The sequence below is a fragment of the Rhododendron vialii genome, chromosome 12a, assembly GCF_030253575.1.
Source record: "Rhododendron vialii isolate Sample 1 chromosome 12a, ASM3025357v1".
NCBI classification, from domain to species: domain Eukaryota; kingdom Viridiplantae; phylum Streptophyta; class Magnoliopsida; order Ericales; family Ericaceae; genus Rhododendron; species Rhododendron vialii.
Genome location: NC_080568.1, coordinates 19,058,526 through 19,085,772, shown reverse-complemented (window position 1 = coordinate 19,085,772; position 27,247 = coordinate 19,058,526). Strand labels below are relative to the sequence as shown.

Here is a 27,247-nt window from a genome sequence, read left to right as displayed (position 1 = left end):
ATGGGGGCCAAGGCCCCTTTGTAGTTTCTATTTTTTTTTTTAAATTTCAATATTAATATTAATTATTTTTTATTTGTTAAAAGCACTTAGATATTTTGTTTTGTATTTGGTGTTATTCAGATATGTACAGTAAATGATTTAAACTGCATTCGTTTAGATCTCAAAACCCAAATCCTTCTCTCTATGCACGGTCTCAAAGAAGTTTTTTCTTCAATTATTACTCTTATTTCTCTTTCTATCTCTCTCCCCTCATTACCCCAAAAACCTCCTTCAAAACCCAAACCGAACAAACTATAAGATTCACAAACCTTGCAATTTTAAAATCTTGTTGTTCATAATTCGGTCCCCGCGTTCACGAAATCCCGATTCCGTCCCTGACACCAACCAGTGCTCTACATAATAAGGGAATACTAACGGATCTAAAGTCTCGTGATTCGACCTACTTGAGTGGTATTTCTGCACAAACGTAAAAATAAATAAACTCGATTAGAGATTAAAGAAATTCCAGTTTTTCTTATCAATGAGAGATTCACGGATTTCAATAGTAGCATGTTTACCTTCTTGGAGACAAGGATAATGTTTCAGCTTCATTGAGAGTGATGGACTCTAGATTGAAGAATTGAAGCCCAATTTTTTGGTTTATCGAAAACATGCCACTCCTTTGCTTGATTTGGAAGATGGTAGCTTAATGAACCCATTTTGATCGACATCTTGACCAATTGGTAGCTTGAAGTCAATTTTTAGGGCTTTTCCTGTAGCATCCAAATTAGAAGATCAAGCACCTGAGGTTTTTATGAAATTCCTTCAGTCGATTTAATTAGGTTTTTAGCTTTGAACAATCAACAAGAACCCCAACTCTTGGCGGTAGCAAAGAGGGAGAGAACAAGAGAGGACGCAGTAAAGAAAGAACGCAGGAGAGAGAGAGAGAGAGAGAGAGAGAGAACATCTGTTAACAGTGAGGCTAAAGGGCTGGGCCAGAATGCGTTGGTGAGAGAAAGAGAGAGAGAGAGAGAACATCTGTTAACAGTGAGGCTAAAGAGCTGGGCTAGAATGCGTTGGTGGGATGGATTGGGCTAAAAGAAAAAAGGGTTAAATACTGGAACACCCCTCGAACTATTCTTGTTTGTCTCACTCACACCCTTATAGAATTTTGCCTACGGCCAGCCCCCTAAGCAAAGTTTTTTTTATCTCGTACACCCCTTCCATTAGGGTTCTGTCTAAAAATGTTAAAATTTTGACCTCAATTATTTCAAAAAGAATAAAATGTTCCAAAATTGCCCCTACTCTTCCTCTTCCTCTCTTTTTCTGTGAAACCCTAACACTAAACAACTGGCGTCCATCACCACCACCACATCTTTCATCATCGTTGTCGGCCCGTCGCCACCCACAACCACTACATCCACCGTCGGCGTCGTCGTCCTTGGCTGCCAAGAGAAAAGGAGAATTAAGTAAAAAAGACAAACTCGAACTCCTCTTTGAAAAAGATGAAGGTGGGAAATATGATTGTATTATATGGGTTTGTTCACGTTTTCCCTGGACCAAAACAGAGCATTCCCAAATTATTTTACCTATGACTTCCTTAATTTCCACCGGTGGGAATTTTGCGTCTTTATTTTTCCTAAATTATAGAGATCTATTTTCGACTCTCTCTCTCATTGCTCTCTTTCTTTCTCCTTTCTTTCCCTCCGACTTGCAAACAAACAGAGCTTCGAGTCTTATAAATTGAGACTCTTTTTTCTTCGCTGGGTTCATCAGGGTATTCGATATTCTCAAATAGCAAGTTCGAATTGATTTCGAGTAATAGCAATTTTTGTTGGAATTTTCGATAACCGAGGCCAACACCACATGGCCCTTGGATTGGAGCCCAATGGCCGCCGACCCCTGCTTTACGGCCTCCATTGCGTATTCGATCGGAGCCCACTTTTCCTACTGTTGTTACGCCGGTGTCATATTGGTCCTAAACATCTTTCTCTACTCTCTTTGTAATTGGAGTCTACAGTTTCTTGCTTACAACAATGAATATACTGATGTGGGGAGAGAGAGAGAGAGAGAGGTGGCTTGGTGGTGGTCGCCGGTGTCGGATTTTAAGAAATGGTGAGATGGTGGTTGTGAATGGAATTAGGGATTTGAGAAAAGAACTTGCAGATAAAAGTGTGTGGAATGAGCTGGTGTGATATATATGTAAGGGCAAAATGGTCTTTTTATTACTCCCATCCAACGGTGTTACTCCCTCCAAATGGAAACTTTGCTCAGAGGGTCTGGCCGTAGGCAAAATTCTATTTGGAGGTGAGCGAGACAAACGGAAATAGTTCGAAGGTGTCTCGGTATTTAACCCAAGAAAAAATGGATTGGGCTAAACTTTTACATATAAAATCTCTCTCTTTAGGTAACTTTTGATATATTGATAATAGATATTTGAGAGCTTTTGCTCCTTGTATCATGTTTTGGGATTTATCTCTCTTATGAAATCTATCCTTGATTTGGTTTGCATCATTTAGAACGTTTCAATTAGAAATCACAATCATGAGCTCACAAACAAACTAATGCAGGAAGAGTGCATACCTCGGAAACTCCTGAAATGGAAAGGAAGCTGCCGAAGAGAGGCACAACATCATACACATATTCATCAAACGTAGCATCAGGTTTGAGGAAGAATCCACTCGTCAAAGCTATCGTCCGAAAGGTTGGAACACATAAAGCTATTGCACTAAGATAACCCCAAGTAGTGCTTAGTTTGCTTGATTCAAACTGAATATACATCTTCGCTTTAGGTTGTACCATACAAACCTTAAAAAAAGCAATAACAGTGAATGGTGGGTGATAAATAATGAGATAGATTCTACAATTAAGAACAGTGCAGTAGACTCAAGGAAATGTGACACAAAAAACTTGATCACTTGCCATTCCCAAAAAAACTTGATCACTTCTTTATAAGAATACTAATCAAAAGTAAAGGTACAACGACATTGCAATTAACATTCGACATTTTCTGATCTTCAAGTTACAAAGTACCTGCTTCGCAATTAAGATTCGACATAACCTCCCTACCCGTTGCTTCTGATAGTTTTTCCTCCAATCTGGGTAAGACTTCTTGACAGGTTTCCTCAAGTTTCCAATGAATATTCCCCCATCTCCAAATCTTCTGACAGAGGTCGCAAAAATTGTATCAAACCTGAAACAGCTTTTAGCCATTTCAGAATCCTCATAAGATTACGACTTTTCCAAGCTCTTAACTTCAACAAAGCCACAAAGGTAATATCCCCACAGTTAACACATACCCACTAATAGAAACCAGTACATAGCAACATACACACATGTGTAGATATGACAAATATACGTTTCCATACTAATAAAACCCATGTGAAATAAAAAAGCGTACCGTGTTAAGATCAAAAGCCTTGGGAGTTTCCTCTGCTTGCTCCAACATCTCCTTCTATCCAGTCAAATTGTCACGAACCAGCTTGAAGCCATGATAAGAAAACCCACAATTGAATTAACATAGCTACTTTCTCTGTCAACTCTCTGAGCTTCCTATCAGCCCTCTTCTTCTTGAGCTTTATTGCAACCTGAATCAAACCCATGAACTGAACCCACCATTTCCAGAACTAAACTAAAGCAAAAAGCTCAATAGATCAAGTAATATTACACCCAAATCTCAGAGGTTTTGGCAAACTGATCATAAACTGATTACTAAATCGATAAGGAAAAGCTTGAGCATAAAGCATAAGAAAATAATAAATCATCAACCAAATTTACAATGCATCAGTGTAGCAAAGGACAATAATCTTGGGCAAAAAAAACAGCATTTCCAAACTCCAAAGAACGTCGACGAAAACAGAACTTTATTAGATTCCTATCAATTCTTTTATTCATCAATACTTAATTCAACTATCTTTTTAGTCGTCTTTTTTCTGAATCTTTATTAGATTCCTGTCAATTCTTTTGAATCAAATTAATGAAATTTTCTTCACCTTTCAAAAAAAAAAATGAATTAAATATTCGTCTACAAGATGTCGAAGGCAAGAAATGGCATGGCAATTATCCGATCACGAGGACGGATCCCTTCTTATTGTTATGGACCAGTTTGATCTATATCATAAAGTTCGGTCAAGTGGGTACATTATGTTAAAACTGGACGAAACTATTTCTTAAAACTGTAAGGGAACCCCAAGATCATGTGTACGTGCTAGTTTCATACTCAAATACTCTCCACCGATGCATGAATAGGCGGGTCGGTCAAATGTTGGCATGGGGCAGCACTGACTTCATCATTATTCTTGCTAACTCATGTAGGGGAATGCTCTTCTCTCCGGGCTTACATAAAGTGGCACTTGTAATCCCATCTCCAACTTAGATCACTCGATCGATCTTATCCACATGAAAATTTGCGTAAAAGTTGATAAATTCGACTTTCATTTATTGTGCTATAAACCTAAATCCTAAGAAGTGCTATAAAGTGTGGCAAGACAAGACAGAGGAGAGAAAAAGAACATTCAACCAAAGAATTCAAGAGCTGAATTAGAAATAGTACTCCATGTATTGGTGAATGGTGATAAGAATTGTACAGGAGAACATGAAGCAACAGAACTGATAGCAAATGTTCAACATAGAAAAACAGATTAGGAACAAAAAATAGGAAGAACGACAAAATTCTCATCATATTCTGGCTATAAATGGCCTCAAAAAATCAACTCACCAAAGAATTCCATTGCGGTAAAAAGTGGACTTTTGCATATTATTGCATTGTATTGCTCCTGGGTACCTCATCAATGCTGCACAAAGTCAGAAAATTTAGACTTTCAATGTCAATATAAGCTAGATATGTGGTACTTCGTTAAAGTGTAAGACGACAATGACAAAATCAAGTGAAGCACAAACCTCTGGCTCTGCTGCTTTTGGTTCTTCAGCTTTAACGTTGTCCTCGCCCCCTGCACAATTTATTTGCAATTGAGATTGTATTTTTTATCTTCACAATAACTTTTCCGTGCCTGTGTAAGGTTAAAAACACTAGAAAAGAAATCCAAATTCTGCCCCCAAGCTTGTACTCAGAGCATTAAGAATAACATTTTTCATGCAAGTAGATTACTCATTCATAGGCACCTCACATTCTGTCTAATCATCCTTCACAAATTTGTTGATCGGAGTTTGTAAATGAAACAATACCAATTAATCTAGCTTGTGTGAGTGTGACATAGCACAACTACGGCTAGAACTTTAAACTATGTGATCTAAAAATTTTCCATGAAATGAATAAAAACAAGCATTTTGTGTCGCACATGCTTGTCCAAGAAATGGATTTTGGATCTAAGCTAACAATATCAGCGGCAGAGCCAAGTCCAGTGGCTCGAAATCTCAATCGAAAAGATCGATTAATCTACTTTCTTTCCAGCCAAATCATACCTCCATCTTCAAGCAAATCAGAGGTCCAAAATGTGAGATTATTTCTCAAAAGCTGCATAATCAGGGTGCTGTCTTTGTACGAATCCTCACTCAATGTATCCAACTCTGCAATTGCTTCATCAAAAGCTTGTTTAGCCAGATGGCATGCTCTACAATTTCATCCAATAAGAAAACATCAAATAAAAGAATGGGAGGAGGATGTTACTGCAAAAAATAAAAATAAAAGAAAATAAAAACCTTGAAGCAATGACACTAGGTGCGTAAGATATAATAAGAATTACCTCTCTGGAGAAGTCATTATTTCATAGTAGAAGACGGAAAAGTTGAGAGCAAGGCCGAGACAAATTGGGTGTGTTGAAGGGAGATCTATATTAGCAGAGGCAGAAGCAGCCTAACAAAGAACCAACAACAAGAACATTCATTTAATGAGAGTTTATGTTCACAAAGCTATGCCAATAGGAAGATCAGTGCACCAAAGACAATTTAAACATGCCTCATAGCCCTTCAATGACTGTTCAGCTGCTTCTTTCTTTTCCTGGTTGAACTCAACAATATACCGGTCGTAGTCCCCTTTCCTAAATTAGCCAGAACACAAGAAAAGATTAAACACTATTTTAGACGGGCAACTTATCATGGGGAAAAAAATGTAAAACAAATTCAACACCACCTCTCCGCTTCAACCAAATGGGAATAGAAAGAGAATATCAATTGGAAAGTTCACTTCCTCCTCATCATTTCACCACTTGTACAATGCAAGGAAGTAGAAAAAAAGAAAAGAAAACATAGTATTAAACGTCTCGAATATATATACTTGAATTCTTTCTTTCTTTTTTAAATTAGGTTCAGAGAAAGAATTTTCGTTTCGCATGAAATTAAATATTACTAAACATTAGATTAAAGAAAAAGGAGAAACTTAAGTCACTTTCTCTCATCCATTCTCCATCACATTGTACGTGAGACTCAAGCACAAGGCAAGGCCACTTGTACAGTATTGGAGTGAAAAGTGACCTCTGTTCATCATTTTACTTGTAGGATATGTTCAATAAGATGGCTAGATGTGATTTAAGTATATTGAATCATTGTCAAGCATATATCAAATAGTAAACTCAAAAAACAAGCACTATACCTAAAGATCTTTACAAGCTAAGGTGTCTTCCATTATTCATCTTGAGCAATGGCGATGGTCAAGGGCCAGAAATAGAGTTATTCAGTTGATTGGTTGCCTGGTTTAAATGGTCAGTCTTTTTGGGAAACTGTCCGAAGTCGATTCCCTGTTCAACATTGGCCTAAAGTTGTGTGGTTTAAAAAGAATGTTCCTAGCTGGGCCTTTATCCAATGGTTGGCTTTCAAGAAGAGATTAAGTACTAAAGACCGGATTGTTAGCTAGGGGATGAATGTAGATGAGACTTGCCCTTTATGTTATCAGGCCAATGAATCTCACCAACATTTGTTCTTTGATTGCCCTTTTTCTAGATGCATTTGGCTTAAAGTGAGGGGCAAATTATCTTCAGCAGTGGGTATTTTGCAGCTCTCAGATGTGGTGGACTGGTTTACTCTTAATGTAAACAAGGATAATTTTCAAGGTAAAGCCATGAAAGGTTCTTTAGCTGCTACTGTTTATCCAATGTGGAGGGAAAGGAACTACAGAGTCTTCAACAAAAGTCCTTGCCAGCAGACCATGTGGTTCAAACAACAATCAACTCTATTTCCTAAGTTCAACAAAAGGGGCTCGTTAGCTAACAGGCTATTATGTGCTACCTGGGGCTTCTCTGAAAGGTCTAATCTCCTTTGATGGATCTGTTTTTTTTTTTTTTTTTTTGTAGTATGTGTGTAGTTGGGTGTGGAGTCTGCTCCTGTTATTTTGTTTTCATTGATGAGTTGCTGCAAGTCAGTTGTATAGCCAGCGCCATCTCCCTGGATTGGTTGGTGATAGGTTGACCATAATAAAAGTAGCGTACTTATCAAAAAAGAAAAAGAAAAAAGAAATATTCCACTAGGGCAATAGGATTCACATCTTGTAGTAAAACACAGTCGCTTCTTCTGACTTGGAAGAGGGGATGAGGTGCTTGTCAATTATGGTCAGAATGTCATTGCAAATCTTTGAAAGCTCCTCCTCTACCTTCTGGCGATAACCCTTGATGATCTTCACATTGTGATCATTTCCCTGAGACTTTTCCTTCTGCTCAAATGAAGACATAATATGCCATGATGCTCTCCGGGAACCTATGACGTTCTTGTACCCCACAGAAAGAAGGTTTCTTTCCTCCACAATCAGCTCCACGTCAAGTTTTGCAACATTCTTCATACTCTCAACCATTTCTGCAATAACAAAAAAGGATAAGGTTTGAAAGCGACCCCATGAAAGTGAAATATAATTGGCCAATAATTTGGACCATAAAATTAGTTTTCTCTTTCTATTGGGACGAAGTACTTACAACGTATACACTATACACAGTCTCATTGTTTGACGGAAACGTTCTACCGTTTCAATAATCTTATATCACAAGCCCATAACTAAGCAATCAATGTTTTGCCACAAGAGAGCTCACGTTTCACGATCTCATACTAAAGCTTTCACAAAGAAATTTGAATGTTGAAATGTGTTTTCGTCTGCAGTTCATGTAAAAGTATGTAGTGGCACTGTGGCAGAGACACAGACACCAGGAGTAGCAAATGATCCTCCTCAATTTCCCAAAATAATTCCTCCTACGATTGTGGAACATGTATTGGATTTACCACTTCTGAAATGCCATACGCACCCCTGTAAATTTTTTTATCACACTTCTTTTCTTGTAGTTTTCCCTTTGTACAATCCTCTAAGCATTTATGCAACTCTGTCTTCTTTCTTAAGCCACTACTTACCTATTACCACCACTATGGTCCAACTGTTAGCTCCGCCCCTCTTGGTATTTGAACGGATTATGCCTATTATTATCCTACTTGATGTGTACAAATTAATGACTTTTCTCAAATATCATACTCAATTAGGTGGAACAAGGGGTTGCCAATCCCTATGTTACCAGGAACACAGATCATTCCGACACAAGGACGGGATCATGGTATGCCACTTCACGTATTCTAGGCACATTAGGAAGGACGAGTTCCCCGTTTTGTCACACGTCACCATGAAGACCTCCGTGTGTCGGATACAAAAAATCAGACCATAGATCACATGGTATGCATTAATGATTGTCATCCCAATAAACAGTGCCTGCCACTTCACGTATTCAAGGCACATCATGATGTGTTCCTTGCATTGTCACACATCACCATGAACTTCTACAAACTTGCCCAATAATCTTCTACAAACTTGCTATTCTTTCCCAGGAGAATTTTCTCAACAATGGAAGTACATGGGGCCACGGGGGAACAACAATCCAAGAGCTTCGCCTAAAAGCCACCTACTATTGCATCACTAATTGAGCCCTCTAACACTGTCAGTCACTTTCTACTGAGTTTCTAGTAGAGACTCTTTCGCGTCTTTCCTATCCTACCCCCACTGTGCCGCTTTATCTCTCACGGTCTCACCCATTCTCACATAGTTTCCAAAGCCTCTGATGTGTTTCGTCATCTCTTCGCCGGACATTCTGTTGTCTCTAAACCACTTGTATGACAACATTCCATGCCACTAACAATGGAATAAACAAGATGAGCTTAAACACGAATTACGTCCAAAACAAGAGGAAACGGAACCGATGCAACGCACAAAGAGAGGGAGAGGGAATAACAGCAGCACTCTGTCTCTTGACTCTCTTCTAATCCCATCACATTCTGGACAAAACTATAAATATGACACACCAAATCCTAGAATATGGGCAAATAATCAAAGAACATGAACATTGTCACCTAAAAAGTACCTCGGCCGAACCAGCAGCAATTCCAATCAATACTAACCATTTTTCGGTAGGATCAAATCGGTAGTTAATTATCTGATTATTGGCTAGATTAGCCATTCTGTCAAACATCTTCACATGTTCAAATTCACCTACCAAAAAAAGGGGGGGAAAAAGTCCATATTAACATGGTGGACAAGAAAGAATAGACAACACAAAAAGAAATTGTGTTACCTTCAATGGACCAATGATATACAAAGGTTTGTGTGACAAGACCCAACATATTTGGAGTGATCCATTTCCAAATAACAACCTACACACATAGCATGGAGTAAGCGAATGAAAATATTCAAATTCTGAAGTGCGGAAAGGCATTTCAAGGACAAAATAAACATATCACCTGCTGAGCATCTGTTATGATTCCATTTTTGCTTTCAACTCAATGTTAAATATCTGCAAGTGATCCTGAATAGTTCCCGGAAGTTGGGCTTCAAAAGAATGCAATCATGCCATGAGGTAAGATATCGAGAAGTAAACTTCTAAAAGTAAGGAAGACAAAAGCTGCAATAAATTATTTCAGGAAAAACTTAATTGAACCTCCAAACTATAGCAATTTTGAGATGCTACAGTCCCAATAGTTGGGGAGTACATATACTGTCCACGATGTGAAATTATCTTAGTCTCCCATGCATCACATTCCAAACCTATGTCCAATTAAGCTGGAACACCAATGTTTCCTGTACACCAATAACTTCATAAATCTAGGCAATAACTTAAAGGAAGCAGTTAATGATGTGTCCAAAAAATTCCTGGCAGCAAATCTTAGTATCATAAACGGATGGGTGGTATTCCAATAGCCACAGGCACATCTTTCTCATTCCAAAAAAAACCCACAGGCAGAAAAGCAAATTGACATTGAAACCAATCATACTTGCATCCAATCAAAAATTCTGAAAACAGAATCAAAGACCACAATCAAATTAAACACAAAGAACATTTACCCCATTGTCGTTTCAATTAAAAAAAACTTTCTTAATGTAAACCTAAATGTGTAAAACTTCAACGAAAAGTAACTCTTCATGATTAGCAAATCGTACTTTCCCAAAAATTTCCCAGCAAAATACATTAGAAGGATTCGGCGGCTTATAGCCAGGATCTGCACGCATAGTGCTCTTGAGATCTGTCTGCCATAAGTTCCGATAGTTCTGACAAACTGCCGTTTGTCCAGATGCGCATGGGAGACCATTGTCTTCTCCAATTGAGAGAGCCCAAAACCAAAATGGAACCCTAATTCGGCAGAAAGACAGCTTTTAGAGAGAGAGATATTGGAGTTTAGAGAAAGAGAGAGTACCTAAAGGCTAGAGCAATGTTAAATATCAATGGCCCAAACTCGTCCATTCTCTGCAACCCATCCCATCAACGTCTGCGCACAACCGAGGAAACCATTGCACCCTCATTGACTACCCAATCGGTTTTACGAGAAACACCCCACAGAAGACGATAGAAGGAAACGCAGAAACACATGCAAGGAGGACACAGAAGGAAAATGTAAAAGTCTGGGAAGTCATAACAGTAATTGATGCAAATGCCAGGAAATGAAATGTTGGAATTACCACAAGCAAATGCCTGAAGGAGAACCAATTGAAGGGCTCAAATGGGAAAATCGCATCAAAGATTTCTTGACACCAATTGCTTTTCATGCTCCTTTACATAGGTTTGTGGATCGAGAAGAAAAAGGAAGTCAATAAATAGGCCTCCACATAATTACGAAATCCATACGTAGGGAAAGCAACCAAAAAATGACAACGGAGTTGCCAATTAAACACGCTAGTTGATAAACATGAGAACTAACCACAGAAGTACTATGAAATCAAATCTGTCAACAGCAAACTCTTAAAAAAAATAAAGCGCGATCTTCATTGTAATGAGTAACACCACACATAAGAAATATATGAGAAAAAAAATTCAAAGTGTACTACTCTAGTGTTTTCTTTCCTATTCGCACAGGTTGATATGCCTTTTCCCCTTGTGTATCGCGGTAGACCTTTGTCCTTTTTGAATCATACCAAAATGGGAAGTCTCTTCATGGAGAATGCTTTTGATGCACACTATATAGAAGCAACCTACGCCACGCCCTTAATAAAATGGGCACTACGTGCACAAACTTGGAACCATAAACCCAACCTTCTTTTTAGTCCAAACATCATGGATAATACAACGAAAGCCAAGCTACTTTCAGAACCGGCTAAGTGGCAATTTTTGTCTTGAAAAAAGATAGAGTACAGAAATGGAAAGTAGCAATGGTGCGTCAAGAAAAATAACACAATTCTCTTTCTAAGTTTCTTCAATTTTTAACTGCGAAACATACAATGTCCATAACAACAATCAAATGAAGAGGAAAATAGAGAGAACTGAAGTAAGAAATCTGAAAGTTAAATTGCAACTCTTGGATTTTTTTTAATTAGCATGTTCAAAACAATCATAAGAAATATAGGCTAAGTACCTCTTGCACCAATAACAATCTAAGTTACACCTCATCGTTCAGCCAACCAGCAAAATCTTCATCTTCAATTAAGGGGTATCTTCCTGCGCAATGGAGTACAACCAAAAAAGAACAAATATGATGAGCTCAAAACCACACAATGGGTAGGCTGAGTTGTTAGTTCAAGACATAACTTAAAGATAAGAAACTACACTAAAAAAAACTCTACGTTGAGCAAAAGAAAACTAAAGACAAACTGATCTCACTTAACACTTCCACTGAGGACTGAGACTACGCAAAGGTATGTTTTGTAATGGTTTGAATCTATGGAGATGGTTTGGACCGGATAGGTTCAATGAAAATCACTGGTAGAGATGCAGTTCCGAGAGAGAGAGAGAGAGAGTCAGAATGTGGGTTAGCTATGGAAAGGGAAGAAATAGATAGGCCTATTGAGAGCATAAGAAGGAGTAGGTAATAACTGACAATGAAAAAGAAGCTAGCTATGAACGCACACCCAAAAATTACTTAACAACTAAGAAGATCAACACAAATGAACCATAGATGGTTAAAATGGGATTTGTCGTAGTAACATTATTAGAAAAAAATTGGTTAGTCGAGGAAGCATACTCTGTGAATTGACATTGACAGTTTTACAAAGGAAACCATCCTTGAACATCAATTTAAACCTTAGGGGCAGCATAATTAGGGCTTCCACAAATTGTCTCCAGGAAATGAACATCCCGCATAACATTGCTCAAGCCAAATCATCTATCTGCACGCTGCCTCTGGAATGTAGAAGAAGGTTCTCAGGCTTTAGGTCTCTATGAACCACCATGTTTCTGTGGCAGCACTCCGCACCAGAAATAATCTTCCAGAGAGATAATCATACGATTATTTAGAACGTCAATTATGACAACCATCATTACCTAAAGATAACTGATCCAGTAGTGAGAAATATCACCCACAAAAAGAGGAGGAAAAAAAAAAGAATAACACCAAAAGAAACAAGGTATTTACCTGTTAGAAAAAGCTCCTAGCTTCATCCTCCTGTAATCTTCTCTTCTCCACAATGTAATCAAATAGCTCTCCAGACTTAACATACTCCATAACCACGTATATGTCTGCGATGTCTCGATCACCTCATAAAGTCGTATAATATGTGGATGCACAAATAACCTACATATTTTAATTTCTCTTCTCACTGCATCAGAGCAAGTATATTTTCTAAAAACAGTGATTTGCATTTCCCATGAATAAAAAACAAAGAAGTGAAATTGAACAAACAATACAGAGAAGAGAATAGCCATAAACTCGTATAATCCTGGGCCACAATCCAGAAAATTGAGAAATATAACTTGATAAGTGAACTGAATCAACCAGATAAACATATAGTCATACGATTCATACCTTTCTTCTCCATGTTATGGCTCTTCATTTTCTGACGGTTAAGAATTTTGATGGCCACTTTGTACCCTATCTGTCGATGCTCTGCGATTTTCACTTTCCCAAATGAACCATGGCCAAGTGTTTTTCCCATTGTGTAATTTTGCAAAGGCGTTTCTGCACTAGTGCCTCTACCTGTTGGTCCATCCATATTCATTCAAATTCCAAGGAGAGATTAAGCAAGGGGGAAAACCCCATCAAGAATATAAGTATTGTATACCATAAAATCAGAGCTTTTAGCACCTTTCAACAACCCATTCAATCGAAAACTGGAGAACAACAGAGGAACTGATTTCTTACCTGAGAACAACCTGTAGTGAACTTGCCATGAGATTTAGTGCAGAGTTTTGGCACGTTTAATCCTCCACCCTTTGAGCACTTCTTATCGATCCCCAACCATCCGCTACCCGTCATCCTGCGACACGGTGAGAGATTGCCTGATTTAACGACATTCCTTGAGTTGCCGCAGAGTTCAGGATCTATACATCTATAATGTGCGAGATGGATAAAGATGAGAGAAAGAGGGTAATCATTAGAGATGAGAGAGAGAAAGAGAGGCAATAAGGAGCCATTTATGCTTTCCAAATTGTGGTCAGTAGTCTATATACCTACTAGGAACCACAATTGTCCTCGCCTTTCCTTTCTGTTGAGTCAGAGACTTTACTGTTCTGTCATGCGGCCAGTAGTCTTTCACCCACTACCAGCCACTTATGTTTTCTATTTGTGGTCAGTAGTCTATATACCTACTAGGAACCACCCTTCTTTCTCTAGTAGGGTCTTTACTTTATGCTCAATGAGGCCAACTATCTTTTCGCAACAAGGAGCCATTTATGCTTTCCAAATTGTGGTTAGTAGTCTATATACCTACTAGGAATCACAATTGTTCTTCTCCTTTCCTTTCTGTCGAGTTAGAGACTTTACTTTTCCGTCATGCAGCCAATGGTCTTTCACTCACTACTGGCCGCTTATGTTTTCTATTTGTAGTCAGTAGTCTATATATCTACTAGGAACCACACTTCTTTCTCGAGTTAGGGTCATTAGTTTGTGGTCAATGAGGCCAGTTATCTTTTCGCAACCAGAAGCCACATATACTTTCCAAATTGTGGTCAGTAGTCCATATACCAACTAGGAACCACAATTGTTTTTCGCCTTTCCTTTCTGTTGAGTTAGAGACTTTGCTTTGCCATCATGTGGCCAGTGGTCTTTCACCCACTGTCAGCCACTTATGTTTCCTATTTGTGATCAGTAGTCTATATGCCTACTAGGAACCACACTTCTTTTTCGAGTAGGGTCTTTCTGCTTAATAAGGCCAGGCCAGGCTAGCCAGCTATCTTTTCGCAACAAGGAGCCATTTATGCTTTCCAAATTGTAGTCAGTAGTCTACATACCTAATAGGAACCACAATTGTCCTCGCCTTTCCTTTCTGCTGACTTAGAGACTTTACTTTTCCGTCATGCGGCCAGTGGTCTTTCTCCCACTACCAACCACTTATGTTTTCTATTTGTGGTCAGTAGTCTATATACCTACTAGGAACCGCCCTTCTTTCTCGAGTAGGGTCTTTACTTTCTGCTCAATGAGGCTAGCTATCTTTTAGCAACAAGGAGCCATTTATGCTTTCCGAATTGTGGTCAGTAGTCTATATACCTACTAGGAATCACAATTGTTCTTCTCCTTTCCTTTCTGTCGAGTTAGAGACTACTTTTCCGTCATGCGGCCAGTGGTCTTTCACCCACTACCAGCCGCTTATGTTTTCTATTTGTGATCAGTAGTCTATATACCTACTACGAACTACACTTCTTTCTCGAGTTAGGGTCATTAGTTTGTGGTCAATGAGGCCAGTTATCTTTTCGCAACCAGGAGCCACTTATACTTTCCAAATTGTGGTCAGTAGTCTATATACCAACTAGAAACCACAATTGTTCTTCGCCTTTCCTTTCTGTCGAGTTAGAGACTTTACTTTGCCATCATGCGGTCAGTGGTCTTTCACCCACTACCAGCCACTTATGTTTTCTATTTGTGGTCAGTACTCAGTAGTTTATATACCTACTAGGAACCACACTTTTTTCTCAAGTTAGGGTCTTTAGTTTCTACTCAGTTATCTTTTCGCAACCATGAGCCACTTCTGCTTTCCAAATTGTGGTCAGTAGTCTATATACCTACTAGGAACCACAATTATTTTTCGCCTTTCCTTTCTGTTGAGTTAAAGACTTTACTTTCCCGTCATTTGGCCAGTGGTCTTTTCACTCATTAAGAGCTACTTATGTTTTATATTCATAGTCAGTAGTGTATTTGTGTTTCAACAACAATAAATACTTCATTTAGACCGACGTATACATTTTTAGGCGAAATAATCCTTGTAAACCTGAATAAATTTGACTTTACCTTGACTGGGAAGAGGAGAGCCTGAGTTACTTCACCATAGCACCATCTTCAGCTCCCAATACACTGTCAATATGAACTAAAATAAAAGAAGAAATGAATCAAAATGTCATATAGCAAAACTCATTATGCATTTATAGCTCTAAAAGCACTATCGAGTTTGCACAAACTTCACAACAAAATATACCTTATTGAGGTTTTGATATCCGAGCTAAAAAGTATCAACTTAAAATCGAATTTGATCCACTTGCTAATTATTTATATTGAAACCTAGAAAAATTTGTTGGAAACCATACCCCTTCACATGCATTTACCTTTCCCATTCCCACTAAACTTAACTTCCCATTTAATAGTCTTTTCTTCTTTCTTTCATAAGATAAAATATGAAATAGGTCTGATTGGTGGTTTACCAACAGCATAGATAACATTATGATCCTGCTCTCTCGGCCCCTCATGAAAGTTCCCACGTTCTTCAAATTGCCAAAAACATAGAAGGCACTTCTGGAGAGGGGAAAAAAAGCCCACAAATTAGTTGACATAATATAGTTTGCTTCACACACCAAATAATAAGAAACCTCAAAAGTTGGACATTATCTTTTTTAGAGGAAAAGACTAATAAATTGGTATAAAATGCATTACATAAATCGAGCCTAATGCAAAGCCGTACTGCAGCAGTTTGTCAAGTGAATGATGGTCTACAATAGTCTTCGACAACCCTCCTACTATCATTTGTTTTGCATCCGTGATGATCAAATTGGTATAAAGTTCATCCATTGGTCGCCCTAATAAGTAATGTGTAGAAGAAAAAATAGTCAATCAACAATAGCATTTCAAACTAATATAAAAACATGACTATTAAACAGTAAAGATACAAGTACAGCAAATGATGCACAGCAGCCGTGCACAGATCGCTTTTGTGCCCGTCTCGGGTCTCGCAAAAATGATCGGAGCCGCTCATTTTGTTCAAAATACTTCATTTAGAGTCCCTGTAAAAAATCACCTTAATCTTGATATCGGATTAAGGTGATTTTTTACAGGGACCCTAAACGAAGTATTTTGAACAAAATGAGTGGCTCCAATCATCTTTGCGGGACCTGAGACGGGCACAAAAATGATTTGTGCGCAGCTGTTGTGCATCATTTGTTGTACCTATAGCAGCTTTCACTGTTAAATGGGAGTACCAAATGAACCAGTCATTCCCAAATCCCAACCACAAAAAAAGAAGAGAAGAAGAAAAACAGCCAACCAACAGTAGCATTTCAAACTAATCACACAACACGACTATTAAATTAGAGTACCAACTGAACCAGTCATTCCCAACCACAAAAAAAAAAAAAAAAAAAAAGAAGAAGAAAAGATAAGTAGAAGGAAGAAAAAATGTGTAAGAGAAATGGACCCGATCCAAATACAACCACTTTCACACCTAACTATCAAGTATACTTGACGGAAGTTAAGAATAGAAAAAAACAACTGACTAGAATTAGCATGGTGGCCTTATTCATAAGACCAACTGTGGGATTCAAAATTAAATCTTCATGGTCGCAATTCTACAAGGGTGTTTCCTAAAATAGATGCAAAGGAGATAGAACTATCCAAACTATAACATTCCATTGATCTATTAAAAAAGGGTGAGTGATCAAACTAAGCAAGATTCGTCAATCATTCAAAAGACAAGCAGAAAGGCAAAAAAAAAAAGATTGAATAAACTAATAGATAAGGTAGCATATTCAAAAATCCAAAACTACATGTCAATGGGGACAATCTCAGATCCTCGTAACATTCTCATTGAAATAACATATTTCTAGTTTCTAACATAAAACAAAACCACATTCTCACAAACCTCAATATCTATATTAAGTTTAAGCAATGGGGGAAAACATAGTTGATGCATTGCAGTTCAAAAATAGAAAGACACATTAAGTTACCATGTTAACGGAGCATCTTTCACTTGCCACCATCCTACACTTGCGACACAAAGCACTTAATAACCACCACGATCGATACAATACAAAGACACATACCAATACCAAGCTGGTGAATTCAACCAGTGACAACTAATGCTGTTTTCTCCCAGGGAAAATTAGGGACGAATTAATATAAAACAGATTTAAGGGGAAAAAGCCGGAGATGCTCTTAACACAGAAAATCAGTGTCTAACAAGACATAAAGTATTTGGTTCGAAAGGAGAATTAAGCATCAGAAGGGATCTGTGATCAATCCCTAACCGCTAATAACAACAAACCTACATTGTGGTCTTACACAATAAACTCAAACCGCCGTCCTATTTTTGCATTATGGTAAAGGGAAAAAGGGAAACCAATAAATATTAGTAAGTGAATCAGTACTCCCAACTCCTCAACAACAACAACATAACATAACCCATCTAGTCCCCAGTCATTGGGGGTATGGGCGGAGGATGATTGGAGACAGACCTAACCTTTGGCAATATATGCACAAAGTGGCTGCTCTCAGAATATTACTAAAACAGTGGCCCCCCTAAACCTCCAAGAACCGAGGAGCTACAAGGACGTCTTGTTGTAAAATCATATCAACTCACAGTGTGAGATAACAGTGAACATATTATAGGAGGTGTCCACCAAACCACTCAAATCCTCTTTCTATCACAACATCAGGGAATTAACCAAATAAATATATCCACTACCAAAAACCAAAAGTTCAAAATATCAATAGAAAAAACTCTTAGATAACTTTAAATGTTTGAACCAAATAAATCACAAAAATTACCTTTAGATTCTGCACAGCCTTCAAGAACTTTAGATATCAAAGACCTAATAGAATTAGAGAAATCTCATATATAGATTTCAAGATTCTTAAGGCAAATAAGGGGGAAGATCAAAGATTTGTGGATTTCAAGATGATTGACAGGTCAAAGATCTGTCGTCTCTTAGCTCCTATAGACAGAGCCACATCGGTTCGACAACTATGCGAACACATACACAATAATCAAACAAAGACACAGAAAATAAACCAAATGAAGATCTAATTGAATGCCCCGTCATGAATTCCAATTGTTGGAGTCATGATCTCCTCAACATGGACCAATAAACCAGTCCATGGACTGAAAGTGACCATGGCGGTCAGTTAGTTTTCCACTTATAGAGAGAATGAGAATAGATATTAAGATGCAAGTAAAGCAATTTAAAATTGAACTGAAAAGTTGTTGGGCCCTAGAATCAAATCAGTCTCGAACTCATAGTTCTTGATGGAGAGAGACTGGGATTACGACAGTTATATAGGTAAGCGAAAAGGTAAAGAAGAATCCGGCCTTTTTTGGTAAATCATCTTAACCGTTATGGCATCTTTTGCATTAATCCCTACCATTAAAAGGTAGTTTCTCACCCCTTCAATTGAGAAAACACAATCTCAGCCCTAGATTTACCAAAGAGGAATGTACACCCTTGGATTTGTAAGATATTTTTGACAAACTGAGCTGTTTTATTATATAGATGGATGGGTCATGTTTGGCATTTTGACAATAACAAAAGTTGGGATACTTAGTAGTAGGATACATACATTCAAACATCTAGATTGGAATTTCTTTTGCTTTTTGTCAAAAATATTTCTCATGACAACATAAACTGAACTCCTCTTAAAACTTTCAGGAAAAAGGTTATGCCCTTACTCATATCTTGCCATACAAAACCCCTTATTTAAAGAGTAGTCAACCAAAACAATTACATTCCTATCCCAACCCATCACTTGAATTTATTTATAAGGCCAAGATGAAATATCCCCGGCTTGCAACTTCCAAAAATATGTTGCACTATCACAGGTAGTTAGAAAATTTATAACTAGCATGGTGCATTTTTCTTTTTCCAATTGAGGAGTTGCAACAATATTCATGCACATGCCTACATAGACTCTCGGTAAAGCGGCTATATTTTGGGAACACAAACTACATCATATCACGGACTTTGTTTTGGTGGTAAGTCGTAAAGAAGTATCAAAGAAAGATACAAGGAGCAGCATAACCTTGTACAAACAAAGTACAAAATAACAACAAAAGTAGAAGTCCAAAAACCCACTAGATATCCACAGGATATACACTTCTCCCAAAAACTCAAGAAAATAATCTAAGGAAAAGGGAAGATCCTCTCTCCATCAAAAAAATAAAAAGCAAAGAGAAGAGCACCATATCTTTAGGACATTAATAGAGCACCCATTCCTTTCAAAAAGATCTACAATTCATCTCCCTTCAAATGGAAAGAAAAACAGAAAGGGACACTTAATTCCAAAGTTTAAACCTTCCTATCTCCTTTCCTTGAGAGCAATCACTTCATGCTTAACGGCGGTTTGGTGTCGGCGGTCTTGGGGCGGCGATAGAGCTCATTGAGGCGGCAACGGCTGTGATAGGTCTAAGGTTGTTTTCTTTCTTTTTTGTTTCTCTTTTTTGGGTTGGGCTTGTCCAATTAGGTGTGTTTGGGTTTCGGTCTTTTAGGTGTGGGCTTTGTCCCTCTGGGTGTCTTTGGTTGGTTTCTTGCCAATCGAGGGTTTGGGTCTCGGACTAGGTACAAGATTGTTCTTAGCTTTGTTAGGAATTTGATGCCATTCTCCTTGACTATAGTCTTTGTAACAATTTCAAACATTACTGAATTTTTTTTTTTGCCATTCAAAAAAATCTCCTTTCCTTGAGATTGCCCACGATACAAAATCAAATGCAACAAGCCTTCATAGACTGAGGCATGACCCACGCCATGCCAAAATTTTCAAGGAGCAATTCCCATATCAGCAAAGATACCAAATAATGCATAGAAGGTAATTCACTGACTCCCACACACTTTACACATACAACACCAATCCAACAAAACCTGTCCCCGCTTACCAAGTATCATTGTCAATACTAGGAATCGGCTCTTTAATAACATTCCTAGCAAATAAAGTCATCTTCGAAAGGGATTTAAAATGCCAAAGCCTATCCAGGTGTTGTTGAAAACTGAAATTACCTTAATCAACTAAGGTAATCTTTTCCGGGACTCCAACAGCCACGGCATGTACTTCTCAACCAAAGCCTCCTTCTCTTTCACTATGTTGGAAGCTCTAAAGAAGCTCACCTTACGGGTCTATGACGACACCAAGTGTATTCCAACACAAGACATTTTGGCCACATGTGGTCAACCGAGCATTAGTGGTTTTAGTTATTTTGTACTCATTAGATAAAAAAAATTAAAAAATGGCAATTACGAGATGACAATGGGTCTTTGGTTTGGGATCATCTATTCGATTTTATAATTTAGTTACACAAAGAGGGTGGTGGAAATTGGTCTGGTTATGTTTTGCTGTCTGAAAATTCTCCTACAATGTTTCTTCATATTTAGTAAAATATAGAATCAGCTATGGCTAAATATAGGATTTACCTAACATAGCACAATATGTAATAAAAAGTCCAAACTATAGAACACCAGAAACGGGGCAAATTGGGCATTGATCCACACTACATGACAAACAAATGGAATATGAACTGCAATTCACTTCACTGTAAAAGAACGTATGACGATCTTGGCACATACGACTTTAGTTTCGAGAAATGAAGAATGACAAGGGCAATCTTGGCACATAAGACTTTAGGTTTCAGTTTGTGCATACCAAGGGCAAGTGAAGAATGACAATGTTAGGGCTTTGATATATGCTTTGACTTGAAGCAAAAATCACTGATAGGAGAACCTGCCACCTGATAGTGTTTCTTACAAGGAAGTGGCAAAAAGTCTGTGTTCTCGGTCGCCTAGGAGCTTGGAGGTGCCCTGCCGCCACGCCAATAGCCCTTGGCGTTTGATTTGGCACCCAGGGAGGTTTGGCGGTGTTTGGCGGCCGCCTAAGCGGCATTAAAATATATATATATAAAATAATACGAGGGAGGTGAGCGAAGCCCTGCTACTTATTGTCTTATTCAACTTATTTGCTAGTTACTACTACTTAATTTCATTTGGTTGTACTTTGAAGTTTGAACTTGCATTATGGATACATGGAATATAGTTAGATTGAATAATGGTTTGTTAAAAAAAATAAAAAATAAAAAAATCCACCGAATTGCTTGGCGCCGCCTAAGCGGCTTGGCGCTTGGAGGTGGGTCTCCGCCCGACTACCGCCAAGCTCCATTTAGAACATTGCAAAAAATATACTCCAAGTATACTTCAGCAACTAGACCATCACTCCATCCCAACTTGCATGTCGAAGAATACACACACGTACACTACATAAGCAAATGAAACAATACATTAGAGCAAAGAAACATAACTTAAAGTTGAAATTACCTACCTTTCTCAAACTCTCAATACAAAGCCCCATGCTGAACTTGTGAAAAGCTTCATGGCAGAGCTCAAACAGAAACGCTGCCAAATGTATATGGTTACTATCAGCAGAAAAACATGTATTGACAAACCAAAACACTACTCTGCCTTAATTATGAAAGCATTAAATTCTTTCTTGCGTCGTTGAAAGAATACTCGACAATGAAAGTACATAATCAATGGCATTTTCGGTCCTAGGTGCTAAAGAGTAACCCTTCTTGCTAAGAGAAGGGCAGTTCATCACATATTACATAATTACCATGCAAAAGAGAGAATAGCACACAACAATAATGGTGTAGTTATGATAACAGCCAATGCAAGATCGAACAAACATTTGCACAGTTTTTTCATATGTTACTTTCATGATTCCTAGCCAATGATACCTCCAAATGTAATGACTTATCCACAAAGCACTGAAAACCTACGAGTCACCGTAAACATGTCAGACATGCCACTAATATTTGGGCGTTCCCGAATGCAAAGTTGACAGGGCACTTGTTCAAATAATGGAAGTTTGATCCGATGATTCTTAAACAAGGAGTATCGCTATGACTTTCATATAAAAATCATATTGCTTTCCAATCTTGTACCAAATACAAACAATTATATTCAGGGGATTCATTTGGGTTTTGATATATTCTCATGAATAAAATTTACCCTAGGTCCTTTGCAGCTTTGCCACAGGGTCTAACTTTAATTTATATTTGAATGCAAATCACCACGTAAATAATTTGGTCCTCAGGTTCATTAGCCTAAAGTTCTTTCCAATTTCACAGTTCCAGTTCAAGCGTACTCCCCGTGGGTAAGGCACACCACGACAGAGTCAATCCGAGGGAAAAGGTTGTCAACAAAGTGTTCTTCTCGACAATCCATTTATTGTAGGTTAGATTCAGACTGAGCAGACTGACGCAGAGCTAGAAGTAGATCCTGTCAATTCGGTTGGTTCAGGAGATGAATCAAGAAAACAGATAGGCGTTCCGTTCTCCTAGGAGCTCTGAGAATGGTTGGATTGGTTGAATGACCGGGAAATCCTGATCGAAGTCCATCAGTACTTGCTACCAGTTTCTTTCATTCAGTATCTTGTATACCAAAGTATTTCAAAGATATACATGGAAGTCACAAGCCTTGTCATAATCACTGCATAAGACATTAGAAGATGAGGGTTGCACTTATATAATTTCAACAGTCCTCTTAACAATCAAAAACCATAAAATGCAGAAAAAATTCAATAAAAATGGATATCAACCCGGTGCATAGACTACGATCAAATCAAATAGCAATGTAAAGGCAAACTGAAACGTGCAACAACCTCAAGAATATTATTTAATTGTTGGATCGTAAATGAACATGTCAAGGTTGAATCACCGATCACAAAAACCAGACACAACAAGCGAGCATCATGTATCCACAACAAGAGGGGGAAAGGTTTAATGCGACAGCAAGCGAGGATCATGTATCCACTCGATAACAAATTTATCAATAATAGCAAAAAGAAGCCATAAACAACAATGTATGTTATTTTATACCGTATTTGACTATTTTATTTTCAGGAGCTAACTATATTGACATTGCTGTACATTTCATGTTTTTTCATATATTTTTGTCTTGTCCGTGTGTAACTTTTAGCGATCTATATTACCACGATATCCTCTCGTCAAATCATGCAACCAACAATGGAATTAAACATCTAAAAGGATAACAAATTAAACGCCACAACTCTTATCCCGTAACCAAATATGCCATATCGTGTACAACAAAAAATAGAGAGGGCAGAGTGTATGAATCGAAGGTTTAGGATAGACATCGCGTTGTGACTAGCAACTGTCTGGATAAAACGCAGAGAGAGGAGAGGGGCATTGTCGGATAGTTGAGTGCTCACCATAGTCGGACGGGTCTTCTGGCCGGAAGAGGAAAGACGTTGCTCTGTCGCCGCTACAACCCAGGCATATGCGCCCTGGCAAATCACGCCGTCACGCATCAAATAGACAATGGTGTCGGCTAGGGTTCGAGCACGGTTGTTGTACAACCTCCAGAGCCTCGGCGACCCTTTGCCTCCTCGCCATTGCGAGAGAGGGAGACGTGTACCGTGCAGTGAGAACCGATTTTTTTTTAGGAGAGACAGAGACCTCGCGGTCTGGATAAAACGCAGAGAGAGGGGCATTGTGGGATAAAACAACGAAGCACTGAGTCGAGGGCTTACCATAGTCGGACGGGTCCTCTGGCCGGAATTGGAAAGACATCGCTCCATCGCCGCTACAACCCAAGCATCCGCCGCCCCAACCCCCCCCTTGCAGGCGTCGGTGGTGGAATCAAGGAAATAATGGTGTGGGCTAGGGTTCGAGCGTGGCTGTTGAACGTCTGGGACCCTTCCTTTCCTCGCCATTGAGAGAGAGAGGGAGGCGTCGAGCGTTCAAATTGAACATCTCGAAGGGCTTTTGCCGCTTTGATTCATTGACATAGTAGTAATAATAGTAGGGTGCCGCTATTCGCAGCCCTTTATTTTCCTCCCGTAGCCCACTACATTTCGGTAAATGGTTGTTGAAAATCATAAATAACATTTCGGTAAATTGCTGTTGAAAACAAGATTATATTTCGGTAACTACATGTCGAAAATATGTTCAATTTTCGGTAAACAACTGCCGAACATGCATTTTCGGTAAACATCTGTTGAAAAAAATATTATATTTCGATAATTGGATGCTGAAAATATATCTCAATTTCGGTAACTAACTGTCGAGTATAATTGAAAATTTTTAACGGGCTATGGGAGTAAATAGAGGGCTGCGAATAGCAGCGCCCTAATAGTATTAGTATATTACTAGAAAACGGAATTAACGCAGTTCAAAGGCTCTTTTACACTCTTCCCCCTCAATTGTTTTTAATTCCAAATGTGCACCTGTAATTTTTTGGTTCTTCTGTCCTCTCCTCTCTACAACTCTTATCCCCTACCCAAACATGCCATATCGTGTCCAACCAAAAAATTCCAAATGTGCACCTGCTCATATATATATATATATATATATATATATATATATATATATATATATATATATACACACACACACACACACACACACACACACACACAAATTATCAAGTGAGGGATCCCTCATTTTGTTAAAATGCGGGACTTTCATTTCCCGATCAAATTTTGAAAATCCGAACCGTTCAATGTGTGCAGAACGTGATTTTAAGGGTCCCCGTGAGAAATCAACGAAAAAAATGACGGGGAAGGGCTTCATCCGAGCAGTTTTTTTTGAACCGTTCAATGAAAATTGCTCGGATGAAGCCCTTCCCGGTCATTTTTTTTGATGATTTCTCACGGGGACCCTTAAAATCACGTTCTGATCACTTTGAGCGGCTCGGATCATCGAAATTCAATCTGGAAGGGGAGTCCCGCATTTTAAAAAAATGCGGGATCCCTCACCGGAACCCGACTGATATAGAGGAATTTTCAAGTGAGGGATCTCTCATTTTGTTAAAATGAGGGACTTTCATTTCCCGATCAAATTTTGAAAATCCAAACCGTTCAATGTGTGCAGAACGTAATTTTAAGGGTCCCCGCGAGAAATCAGCAAAAAAAATGACCGGGAAGGGCATCATCCGAGCAGTTTTTTTGGAACCGTTCAATGAAAACTGCTCGGATGAAGCCCTTCCCGGTCATTTTTTTTGCTGATTTCTCGCTAGGACCCTTAAAATCACGTTCTGATCACTTTGAGCGGCTCGGATCATCGAAATATATATATATATATATATATATATATATATATTTTTTTTTTTTTTTTTTTTAATTTACTGGGGTATCTCTCCCTTATTTTCTCCTTTTTTGTAAATGTTGAATGAAGAATTTTGTGTGTCTACATTTTTAAAATGACAACACAAGTTTAATAAAAGAAATTGTTGGGTATGTGATTTTGTTTGATTGTATGGATTTATAACTGCATGGAGCGAGGATGGAGCCAATTGTAGGTGGAGCTACATTGTGGCTACGCTTCCCTGTAATTTTTTTCCTTTGCCTTACCAACTATGGATTTTTTACTCTCTTTTTTTTTCAATCGGCATGGATTTTTTAATTTTAATGATAATGACTATTGCATGTGCTCGCATTTGAAATTAGGAATTTTGGAATTCTTGAATATTGTTATTAAGGCTTTTCACTAATTTAAGATTGAAATTTTTTTTCATTCTAACTTCGGTCCCTCCCAAATCTAAATCTTAACTCAACCACTAGATCTGAGAAAAGAGATGGTAGCCGTCATAACCCCAATAATTTTTAAAAATGCTCTTTATTCTACTTAAACTTTTCTATTCATTGCCAAACTATATAAGTCCGCCATATTTAGGTAATTCACTCAAGAAATCTAATAACACTTCAATATTGGTGGATTTCCAGCTATAAAATGCGGTGGTAGGTAAAAACCACAATAAACTTATTGCACCTCATAAGTGGTTCAAAGAAAGAGGAGAGTAATTTTCGCACTTCCCAAACTCTTAACCGCACTCAAGGGAGTGTGAAAATATGGAATTGGTTTTCGCACCCCCCCCCCCCCCCCCCAAATTGTTAACTTTGCGGTTGATTTCGTACTCTCCTTGAGAATGCAGTTAACAATTTAGAGAGTGCAAAAATCACTCCCAAAAAAAAATGTCAATACATAGTCATTGTTGTTACAATCATTCTACAATCACACCCAAATATACACTCACACTACATGGGTGTGGGAGCCCACACACCCATGTGAGTGAGGGTAAGTATTTGGGTTGGGTGTGTATATAGGTGTGGTAGTAGCATTTTTGTTGTTTTTACTCAAAAAGGTAACTACTAGCAAAAACTGTGGTAAGTTTGTGTCAAGAAGTAAGGCCATCCACAGTGGTATAATCAAATGCCAATTGTTTTTAAAGTTAACAATATTGGTGCAAAAGATTACTCACAATGGTATAATCAAATTTAGCAACATCCTTAGAAATAATCAAATTTTGGGCTTTGGATAACCAAAACTAACAACCTTTTTCAATAATCAAAATTTGTGGAACCTAAACCACATAAGTTAATTAGTTCCAAAATTTGTATACACACGTGTTTCAACTAGTATTTTCTTCTTCCCTTCTTCGCCCACTCTTCTTTTTTTTTGGTTAAAAAAATAAAATTGAAGAATAAAAATTTTATGTAGCCAAGCTTTTTCGCTATTCTATATCTTTTTCACTTCACCAACAAACTATTTCTCTTTCTCTTCCTCCAAAAGTGAAACTCATATCTCTCAATCATCTATAATTCAATCCATCGTCGCCGGATTAAGGTGTTTCACTCTTCTTTCCTGTTTCTACTACCCACCCCCGAAAAAAAAAAAGGAAAAAATCATAATAGGAGGCAAGGAAGTCGCCGATTTTTTTTTCAAAATTAAGAAAGG

General features: G+C 38.2%; 1 protein-coding gene and 1 long non-coding RNA gene across 4 annotated transcripts; both read right to left on the bottom strand.

Moving 5' to 3' along the window:
* Window positions 1–1,077: 1,077 nt before the first annotated feature.
* On the bottom strand, window positions 1,078–13,345 carry LOC131309955 (14-3-3-like protein GF14 iota). Of its 2 annotated transcripts, XM_058336682.1 has the most exons (17): window positions 13,123–13,345; window positions 12,733–12,916; window positions 12,343–12,651; window positions 11,737–11,819; window positions 10,585–10,656; window positions 9,634–9,721; window positions 9,468–9,546; window positions 9,258–9,385; window positions 7,413–7,719; window positions 5,894–5,975; window positions 5,682–5,791; window positions 5,401–5,549; window positions 4,879–4,928; window positions 4,697–4,772; window positions 3,380–3,566; window positions 3,013–3,172; window positions 2,398–2,787 (listed from the first exon to the last, which is right to left on the bottom strand). In XM_058336682.1, exons 8-14 carry the CDS (start codon window positions 9,295–9,297, stop codon window positions 4,767–4,769), a joined length of 744 nt encoding a protein of 247 aa, XP_058192665.1. In that variant the 5' UTR covers window positions 9,298–9,385; window positions 9,468–9,546; window positions 9,634–9,721; window positions 10,585–10,656; window positions 11,737–11,819; window positions 12,343–12,651; window positions 12,733–12,916; window positions 13,123–13,345; the 3' UTR covers window positions 2,398–2,787; window positions 3,013–3,172; window positions 3,380–3,566; window positions 4,697–4,766. The 2 variants fall into 2 exon arrangements, with proteins under 2 accessions (XP_058192664.1, XP_058192665.1); XM_058336681.1 differs by lacking the exons at window positions 11,737–11,819; window positions 12,343–12,651; window positions 12,733–12,916; window positions 13,123–13,345 and adding an exon at window positions 1,078–1,424 and having other exon boundaries at window positions 2,563–2,787; window positions 10,585–10,968.
* An 8-nt stretch (window positions 13,346–13,353) lies between these two features.
* On the bottom strand, window positions 13,354–24,286 carry LOC131309956 (uncharacterized). 2 transcript variants are annotated; one of them, XR_009195058.1, is made up of 6 exons: window positions 23,722–24,286; window positions 21,811–21,884; window positions 16,205–16,319; window positions 15,948–16,038; window positions 15,541–15,616; window positions 13,354–13,645 (listed from the first exon to the last, which is right to left on the bottom strand). It is a non-coding gene; the product is annotated as an uncharacterized LOC131309956 (long non-coding RNA). The 2 variants fall into 2 exon arrangements; XR_009195059.1 differs by having other exon boundaries at window positions 24,043–24,128.
* Between the last annotated feature and the right edge of the window lie 2,961 nt (window positions 24,287–27,247).

Coding starts and splice junctions, on each gene's coding strand:
- LOC131309955 (XM_058336682.1), bottom strand. CDS start 9,297: ATGGTTAGTATTGATTGGAATTGCTGCTGGTTCGGCCGAG. Junction 5,976..7,412: donor ACTGTGTTTTACTACAAGAT/GTGAATCCTATT, acceptor TGGCTAATTTAG/GAAAGGGGACTACGACCGGT. Junction 5,792..5,893: donor AGTCATTGAAGGGCTATGAG/GCATGTTTAAAT, acceptor GTTCTTTGTTAG/GCTGCTTCTGCCTCTGCTAA.